Here is a 9,901-nt window from a genome sequence, read left to right on the forward strand (position 1 = left end):
GGTCTTCGACCGGCAGCGCCTCCGGGGGCGGCGAGGGGAGAGAGGGGCGGAGGGGGGGGGGGGGGGCGGCGGCGGTGAGGGTTAGGGTTTCGCCCCCCGCGTCGCCTGGAGGAGACGACGCGAGGCGCGTGAAGTCTGTCCGGATTTTGATCGCTTTGTCGAAACTCACTATGTTCTCACACTGCACAAATCGCGAGGCAAAATCCAAAGGCTAAAAGCGTTGACTGATACATACTAAAAATCAGGCGCCTGATTTCTAGCCATTCCGTTACAAAATATATAGTTTTGGAGTTATTATCCCTTCCGGTGTTTCTCAGGGAAAGGTCTGTTGTCCGCTTCCCTTGTTTGGTCGTTACTGGCGATCTTCTTCAGGCGGTTATCCTGAACTTTTGTGTACTACAGTACTAATCTATGCACAGGTTGATTTTATAATTCACCAGACAGGATCGACAATCACGCGCACGACAATTAGATCCTCTAAATATATTACACAAAATACATATACAAAAAGGATATACATCACACACTGGTACACACACCGTCTGGCATGTCTATATATCACTAGTTGAATGCCCGTGCGTTGCCACGGTCCTTTTTTCCCACGTTACAAGTCAATCTAAAAACACTTTAACATCACCTCCCCTCCTTTTCATCACTTTGTTTGTCTCATCATTTTATTAGCGAAGCCAATTAAATATTTATCAAGGCAGTTACCTCCACATTCACATGAATCCTTTAAAACTTGATGATGCCTTTTCTACTTGTATACCTAAAATGAGAAGTAAGAGAAAAAGTAAGAAAACAGTACATATAATTGTTGCTTATTTTGCGAAGCACTCGATACGCTAGAAAAGCACAAAGCTTCAATATAGGAATACACCGATGGAGTATCACTAATTATATCGTGGGCTACTACAACACATCATTTGGTGTCTGACTTTTGTACGACACAGAATCGAACGCCGTATACAGCACGTGGGTGGCAAGTATCCTACGTGTAACAGCGTTCTTCTATTATCTATTTATTTAAGTGCGTGTGTCTATTTCACTGTCTTTTTCTTTTCTTGGCTTATACATAAATATTTCGCACGTAAAATTTGTGTGTACAAAAATACACCTACATAGTATTCAAAAACAATTATGATTGTATTCACCTTAAAACATACCACAACATAGATAAATTAGACGTTGTATAGAAAGCACTTCATTATTATTTACTGCAGTTATCAACATCGTCAGTGTGGACTTAACTAAATGCATGGTCCTTTCCAAGACGACCTCATATTCCTAGGTGTGACCTAGCCCAATGGCCAATGGACAGCTTCACAATCGCTCTCAAGCAACTACCTATCACTTAGGACATGTACAACGGAGACGCTAAGCAGAGACGCTAGGCTAGATTTCCTGGCCGTTAGACATGAATCCCGTCCGATTCCAGGATTTTCCCTAGCATCGCTGCTTAGGTAGACGTCAACACTAAGACTCTTTCTGGCCGCGTGGGAGCTAGTTGGTTAGCTGTTTTTGTTCTACCTAGCGACTCAAATAAGAGTCACACGTTGGGAGCAAGGACGCTTATGTGATTATCAGATTTTTTAGTATTTATTTTTCTCATGTAAGCATCTACCTAGGCGTCTGCCATTGTAGATGCCCTTATTTATTTGTCTCCAATCATCCAACTCTTTAACAAAAGTAGCCGAAACCATCAGCATATTGTTCCAGCTCGGTGGAAACTCAATTCTTTTCCTCAGGATCCCTTGAATGAAATTAGGGAACGAAGATAAGTAGATTAGATGGATTTAGATAGAATTTCTATCTCCTATTCTATAAGGATCATCTAGAAAGCAGAGAGCTTTTGGTTCCATTCAAATAGAAAAGCTGACATAGATGTTAAGTGGTGGGAATATCCATAAAGGAGCCGAATGAAATAAGAATCCCGTGTGAATCAGCAAGGACCACCTTGCAAGGCTAAATACTCCTGGGTGACCGATAGCGAAGTAGTACCGTGAGGGAAAGGTGAAAAGAACCCCCAGTGGGTAGTGAAATAGAACGTGAAACCGTGCTGAGCTCCCAAGCAGTGGGAGGGGAAAGTGATCTCTGACCGCGTGCCTGTTGAAGAATGAGCCGGCGACTCATAGGCAGTGGCTTGGTTAAGGGAACGGAACCCACCGGAGCCGTAGCGAAAGCGAGTCTTCATAGGGCGATTGTCACTGCTTATGGACCCGAACCTGGGTGATCTATCCATGACCAGGATGGCCGAATAGTTCTAATACATGGATAAAAAGTGTGATCGTAATTCAATCTCTTTAATTGATAAAAAATCAATCTCTTTAACTTGATACACACATTCAGCTTCATAAATTATGTAGTCAACAATCCAAAGCAACATCAAAAGTTAGACACGATTGAAAGATGGCACCAGCAACGTACACATAATATGCAAAGGGATTTACCTGACCAAAGATTAAGGCAAATCGATGGCTTTTAGATTGGACTAATATAGAAAACCCTCGTCAAATAAGAATTGTCTCTAAGTAGTATGGAACATGCTTGGTCAATTAAAATTTGTATCTATTTATCATTACTATGGAGTCAATTAAATTCAGTAGCCATTTATTGATTTAAAAAATGTAACTTGATGTGTGGCTGACACCACGACATGCATGCAGTTTCAAAACTCTTTACCCTCTTTGATGACCACAACGCATCACCATCGCTTCTTTCACCAGTGTTTTGCATCTCCTCCACATACACCTTGCAATAAGACAAGGCATTGCCTTCGTTCCACGGTTCCACCCAGATGTTAAGAAACTGATAAATAGTTATACACTGAATGTATAGCCGTAGAAGATAAGGAGTTACAAATTGATGTATGATGCATTCCACAACACAAGAGATGAAAATGAAAAAAATAGAGCAAATGATGGCATGTTAATAGGTACCTGGTATTTGTTTATATATGAATTGGAGGCAGATCCGCGACATTTGCCAGCAGCCTAACCTGGGCATATGCATTCAGCAGCCAATTTCCCAACTTGACCAGACACAAAAGAATTGTTTATGTTGCACTGGCATGACTCTACACGTAAAGTCAGTTGAATTCTGTAGTTACAGAAGTACTCCTAAAATACCATGAAAAAAACACAAAAAATGACTTTGAGGTATAGGCCAGTATTGCACTTCTTAATATATTTTAAAAAAGTTTTACCTCTTTTTAAATCAAGAAGAACCTCGTGAGTTGCTAGATCAAGCATGATCAAATCAACTTCCTGGAAAATTTGGAGATCAATGAATAAAATAAGACTCACAAACGACAGCTATTTCAAAAATTATAAGCAAACTTATAAGGCTTTATAAGAACTGACGTGTATTTGGCTTAAGCCCTGCAATATTGCACTACAGGCACATATATGGCATGCTCTTGTCTTCCCCTCATCAGGAACATTCAACTCGTACATTATATTTAATACGAGTAGTAAAGATAACAGAAAATCAATTGAATAATCAACCCAACACCTTTAACAGACTGCCACCGAGTGCTTCAATATCAAATTGTACACAATATTGAACCTCCAAAGATAGAACACACATGAGCGGTGACCGGGAACTTCTGACATTGGAGTCTATTGCTTCCAACTTCTTCTTTTGAAAAATGATAATCTCCAAAAAGTAAAACGATAGATTTGGTTTCATACTTTGGATAATGCATAACACAACAACTTATTAGGTTGAGGGTACAAAATATCTGTAGCAAATTGGAAAAGCAGTGCGTAAGAGTAAAGCTTCTTGATTGAGCGACCTTTACATAAATTTGAACAAACATGACAAGTTATATTAATTCTGATAGCATAATTGCTTGTCTTTCCACGTGTAACAAAATGATCGGTGATAGAATGCGTAGGCATAGTTTGAAAAGGGAAATAAAAAGGAAATGAGGTTACCATTATCCTGGAGTCAATTAAATTCAGTATTCGTTTATTGATAAACAAATTTGTAACTTGATGTGTGGCTCACACCCTGCAAAACAAGGACATGAAAATTATGAATGTAAAAAACACTCCTTGTCGCGTTCTCCTACTGAGCATCATCTGAGCTGTAATTTCAAAGCAACTCAATTTAGTTTCGTCCGACACATTGCTGCAACTTTGCAAGTAAGTCTACTTCCTAGAGAGGTAAGCACTTGAGAATAGAAAAAAAATCAGTTGTGTTGATATTTTCTAATCTACTTTGTAAACATGTACGTGATCCACTTTAACTACTCTGAGGCATATCATCATACATATTGCAATTGTTCTCAAAAGAGGCAAGACAACAACTCAAAATCTTAGAAACCCATGGGCATCGTCCAGCGGAAAGCCTCTGCAATCGGTGATCTGGTCAATTATATATTTTCAAGAACGGAAGTTCATGCTCTTCATAAAACAATGGGATAGAGCAGAAACAGAGGAGTGAAGCAAACCTGCACAAAACTATCCATCTTGAGCAGCGAGTGGCCACAACCCTTAAGCATCAGGATCGAGTTGATAAGACCGTGCAACTTGCAACTCAACCATGAGATCCCTTGACTCCGGCGGCCGAAACATCTTGAAGACGAAGCGACTGTCGTCCCAGATCCCGAGGTAGTTGCCATCGTCGGCAATCTTAGCACGAGGCCTAGGAGGTCGGCGGAACATTGTTTCGGGGAGGTTGCGGGGTGGATGATGGAGCTCCCTCGCCTCTCACTCTCGATCTGCGTGGTCCCATGTCCCTGGTTGCACCTCGGTTGCGGTCGGGGCAAGAGATCGCCGCCGTCGATCTGGAGCAGGCTAGTTGCCCTGGGAGTTCCCACCTGTGGTCTCTGCGTCTCCCGTTGGTCGTCACTGCTATGCTCAGGGGAGAGTGAAGGGAGAGGATTCGGTGGAGGAGAGGTGCCACCGATGAGAGGAGAGAGAGAGAGAGGAGAGAGGGGATCGGGTGGACTGCCTGGTTTAACAAGAGTTGGTTTTCGTACATGGGTCGTACATATGGTAAGAGTGATATTTTGGCAAGCGTTGATGACAATGAGAGAGATTATTGGCGTTTAAGATCATGGTAGTATTTTTGGCAAGTACTTGGGATTGGTACATATGGTAAGAGTGATATTTTGGCAAGCGAGATTGATGACAATGAGAGAGATTGTTGGCGAGCGTATAAGATCATGGTAGAATTTTTGGCAAGTACTTGGGACGATGTATCAGATCGGGCGGACGGCTAGATATCAAGGTGGGGATGTTCAGCATGATTTGACGGTCCAGATTTCTCTGATATTTGACATCAAACATTTTTGATGACGTACCAACTGCAATATAATAGTAAAGATAACTGAACATATTACTGTACAACACAAACATCCACTGACAAGCAACAATATTCAGACTACAGCGCCAAACTGCTAACATATCTTTTTTTACTACTACACTCACCCCAGCCATTATTGAAGACGCATGGAATGACGAACATCACAACTAAATTAAACTGCAGCTGGCTGGTAGTAGCATGCATGGGCATGGCTGCATCCATCCCTCGACACTGCACTAGCGCCGCTAGGCTAGTTCTTAGGAAGAAGGCAGCGGTGCACGAGGGGCAGCCCGCAGCATGAGGTGCGTCTTCCTGGTCAAGCTCAGCGACACGATCTCGGTCATGTCGAGCTGTTCCACACCATCCGGAAGGCTCCAGTCGAATGAGTGCAGGAGCTGGACGAGGGTGAGCTCCATGCTCGCCATGCCGTAGTTGTAACCGGGGCACATCCTCCTCCCGGACCCGAACGGCGTGTACTCGAAGTTGCCGCCGAGGAAGTCCATGCGGGCTCCCTCGAACCTCTCCGGCCTGAACTCCTCCGCGTCCTCCCAGTACCGGGGGTCCCTCATGATCGCCCACGAGTTTATCACCACCCTCGTCTTCACCGGGATCACGTACCCGTTGATCTCACAGGCCTCGGTGCTCTCTCGAGGGACCAGGATGGGCGCCGGCGGGTGCAGCCTGAACGTTTCCTTGATCACCAGGCCGAGGTACTTCATCACGCTCCCGCACGCCCGGAGCTCCGCCTCGCTGATGAACTCCTTGTCGCCGAACGCAGCCCTGATCTCGCCTTGCAGCTTCCCCATCACCTTTGGGTTCGCCATCAGCTCCGACATCGCCCATTCCATGGATGTTCCGGATGTCTCTGTCCCACCAGCAAATATGTCCTGTACATGCATCAAGTCTTATTTAACTGAACGTTGAGGCGTGAAAATCTTAGTATGAAATTTTGTAGTCGTACTAACCAAGATAACTGCTTTGACAGTGGAGCGGGTGATGGGAAAACCAAAGTCTTCATTCCCCTGGAGGCCCAGGAGAACTTCCACCAGGTTCTTCTCCGACGCGGTTGACCTGCCGCTCTTGAGGATCTGCTCCCTCTCGTTGATGATCTCCTCCAGGATGCCGTCGATGGTGTCACGAACGCCCTCCAGGTTCCTCCTCTGGCCGGTGAGGAAGCTGAGGATCCCCGTGAAACCAGGAAAGAGGTCAGCGATCGAGAAGCCGGTGGAGTAGACGAAGCTGTGCTTGATGGCCGCCACGAAGTCCTCGGCTTTGCTGCTCTTCATGCCGAACGCCGCCCGGGAGACGATGCCGTTGGTTAATTTGTAGATCTTCCTGCTGAGGTCCACCGGCGCCGATGGTCCGGCTGCCCGGATGTCCTCGACGAGGCTCCGCACCTCGTCCTCCCTGATGTCCTGGTACGACCGGATGCGGTCGTTGCTCAGGATCTCCTGGACGCACAGCCTTCGGAGCTTCCGGAAGTAGTCGCCGGGGGTGGAGCAGAAAAGGAGGTCCGTCGAGCCGTACGCCACGATGTCGCCGGCCATGAGCTTCGGCCGGGTGGCGAAGATGGCGTCGTGGGTCTTGAGCACCTCGCGGGCGACCTCCTTGGAGGTGACCACTACCAAGGGCACCTGACCCACGCGGAGGTACATCAGCGGGCCGTGCACGCCGGCCAGGTCGCGCATCGCGCGGTGCGGCAGCGCGTTCACCAGCCGGTGCGCGCTCCCGATCACCGGCAGGTTCAGCGGCCCCGGCGGCAGCCGTTGTCGCGCCTTCAGAAGCTGGACAACCGCGATGGCCAAAACTGACACGGCCAGAGCAGAGCACACGTACACAAGATCGTCGTTCATGGCGGAAAGCATCATGTTTTGTTACCTGTGCTCTTCGGATCCGTGATGCCATAGCCTTCTTATAGCCCGACCGGCCGGATGTACGATTGCACGTACGTACAGAGTACAGACCACCTTGTGTATACACGTACGTAGGAATCGGCGACCCGCTGTTCTTGTCGTGACCGTTCACTCTTTCTTCCGGGATTTGCTAGTTATATGAGAACTAAGCTCGTGCTCAGTCAATTTCTATACTGTTAGATTTGTTTTGTGATTCGTGTTAGTTATTAATGACATCATCTAACTGAGAACGAACTTATTCTCAGTCGATTCAGAAATAGCCACACTTCTTCTTAAAACTAGCAAGGTAGGTAACCCGTACATGCGGCTAGATTTTTTACATGTAGTTATATTTGTGTTCTTGCTTATCTACCATATTTATTTTGGAGATATTGCTTTTGGAATATTTGTTTTGAAATGTTATTGTGCCATTTGTTGTGGTAGACATCTTATTAGTAGTAAATAATGTGGAGCTAATACAACTTCTAATTGTTATTTCCAAAAAACAATAATATTTGATTTAATATGCTCATGCATAAATGTTTATATATTCGAATATGCGTCTTTCAATTATGATTGCCGGTTTAATCATTTGAATATGTGTCTTTCAGTCGAATATGCGTAAAATGACAAACATCTTTTTGTTAGATCATGCCTCTACCGCTTTCAATTAGATTATGCGTAAATTGCTTTTTTTCTCCACCGCTTGCATTTTTCATACCTTGTTATTCATGACGATGCTACGGTATTGCTTTTTTGGAAGTACGTGCTCGAGTGGCCAAAAGTTATTCGGTTTAATTTCCTGTAAAATTAGCATGCATGCACCATTTGAATTATTGAAGAAAATAGTAACCAACACATGCCTCCTGGAGGAAACTTAATTGGACTTGTATTTTTTTCTATCAAGTGTACAAATGTTTTTACAGACAGGCTGGTGATAGAGGCTATCTCATGTCCTTGAGGGCAGTGTCCTAACATGCAAAACTAACCCTCCGTTCATGAGTAAAAGGTGAGAATTCTTTTCAGATTTAACTTTGACCAAAAGTTTGTCTAATAATGAAAGGACACGGATGTCGCCTAGAGGGGAGGGGGGGGGGGGGGGGGGTGAATAGGCGGTTTAAAACTTTTACGAGATGGGCTTAACAAATGCGGAATAAAACTAGCGTTTACTTTGTCAAGCCCAAAGCCTATATACTATGGTTCACCTATGTGCACCAACAACTTATGCTAAGCAATACAAGCAAGTATGTGATAGCAAAATATATATAACTTCAAGTACGATGGCTATCACAAGGTAAAGTGCATAAGTAAAGAGCTCGGGTATAGAGATAACCGAGGCACGCGGGAGACGATGATTTATCCCGGAGTTCACACTCTTGCGAGTGCTAATCTCCGGTGGAGAGGTGCGGTTGCTTAGTGCTCCCGAACGCCACAAGAGGCTCACCTTGAGGTGTGGTTGCTCGATGCACACCAACGCCACAAAGGCCTCACCCCAAGATGCGGTACTCACACCACACACCGAACGCCACGAAGGCGCCTCACCTAAATCTCCGGTGACCCTCGCCACAAAGGCCTAGGTCACGGTTCCACTAAGGGATTTCCTTCGAGGCGGAAACCGGGCCTTACACAAAGATTGGGGCACACATCCACAACTTAATTGGAGGCTCCCAACAAACCGCCACAAAGGCCTAGAATCCGTCTAGGGTTCCAAGAACCCAAGAGTAACAACCTTCTTGCTTTCACCACCACGAATCACCGTGGAGAACTCAAACCGATGCACCAAATGCAATGGCAAGAACACCACAAAGATGCTCAATTCCTTCTCTCTCAAATTCCAACAAAACTACAAAAGCTATTGGGGGAATAAGAGAGGAAGAACAAAGGAATTCACAAAGAACACCAAGATCAAGATCTAGAGAGTTCCACTCACAAAGAGATGGATTTGATTGGTAGAAATATAGATCTAGATCTCCTCTCTCTTTTCCCTCAAATGGGGGCAAGAATCATGGAGGGATTGAGAGATAGAGCAAGCTTCTCTAGTTCAACAATGGAGGAGAGAGAGAGAGTGAGAGAAGCAACAGCCCAAGGAGGAAGAAGGGGGGTATTTATACCCCCCAAGAAAATCGAGCCGTTGGGCAAAACGAGGGCCGGATAATCCGGCCTAAGTTGGGGCCGGATAATCCCCCCCCCCCCCCCCCGGAAAATCCGGCCTCAGGGACAAAACCTGGAAAATATCCGGCCAAAATTCCAGCCCCTGTCCAGAGCTGCTTTGCTTCAAGTCCTTAGCCGATTTTTTTTTTTTTTTTGGGGGGGGGGGGGGGGGGGCGGATATTTTGGAAATATCCGGCCCTGGGGCAAATCCGGGCAAATGTCCGGCCCCTGACCAGAGGTATACTGAGCCAAATGGACTTGAGTCCTTAGCCAAAAATCAAGGGCCGGATAAATATCCGGCCCGGAAAATCCGGCCTAGCAAACTTGTAAAATCAATATCTCAAGATTGGTAGCTCCGAATGGAGTGAAACCAATTTTGTTGGAAAGAGGACGACCAAGAGCTACCCAATAAAAAGTGGAAATATGGAAACTAGTGGGGGTGATTTTCTATTATTTTTAGAGGTGCAACACCTCAACATGAGAAACCGAGAAAATCACCAAACTCGAAAACGCAACAAGTGATCTATGCAAAATCCGTTTTCGAT

General features: G+C 45.3%; 1 protein-coding gene and 1 long non-coding RNA gene across 7 annotated transcripts; both read right to left on the reverse strand.

The window, feature by feature from the left end:
- Nucleotides 1-543: 543 nt before the first annotated feature.
- On the reverse strand, nucleotides 544-5,330 carry LOC127341217 (uncharacterized). Of its 6 annotated transcripts, none has more exons than XR_007875348.2 (6): nucleotides 4,457-5,330; nucleotides 3,939-4,014; nucleotides 3,206-3,266; nucleotides 2,940-3,119; nucleotides 2,683-2,808; nucleotides 544-769 (listed from the first exon to the last, which is right to left on the reverse strand). It is a non-coding gene; the product is annotated as an uncharacterized lncRNA (long non-coding RNA). The 6 variants fall into 6 exon arrangements; XR_007875347.2 differs by having other exon boundaries at nucleotides 545-769; nucleotides 2,940-3,076; XR_007875345.2 differs by having other exon boundaries at nucleotides 545-769; nucleotides 3,514-4,014.
- Nucleotides 5,331-5,355: 25 nt separating this feature from the next.
- Nucleotides 5,356-7,383, reverse strand: LOC127341216 (premnaspirodiene oxygenase). Its single transcript, XM_051367015.2, has 2 exons — nucleotides 6,279-7,383; nucleotides 5,356-6,200 (listed from the first exon to the last, which is right to left on the reverse strand). The coding sequence occupies exons 1-2, from the start codon at nucleotides 7,179-7,181 to the stop codon at nucleotides 5,571-5,573; spliced, it is 1,533 nt and encodes a 510-aa protein (XP_051222975.1). The 5' UTR covers nucleotides 7,182-7,383; the 3' UTR covers nucleotides 5,356-5,570.
- Nucleotides 7,384-9,901: the final 2,518 nt, after the last annotated feature.

The sequence above is a fragment of the Lolium perenne genome, chromosome 3 (genome assembly GCF_019359855.2).
Source record: "Lolium perenne isolate Kyuss_39 chromosome 3, Kyuss_2.0, whole genome shotgun sequence".
Taxonomy (NCBI): Eukaryota; Viridiplantae; Streptophyta; class Magnoliopsida; order Poales; family Poaceae; genus Lolium; species Lolium perenne.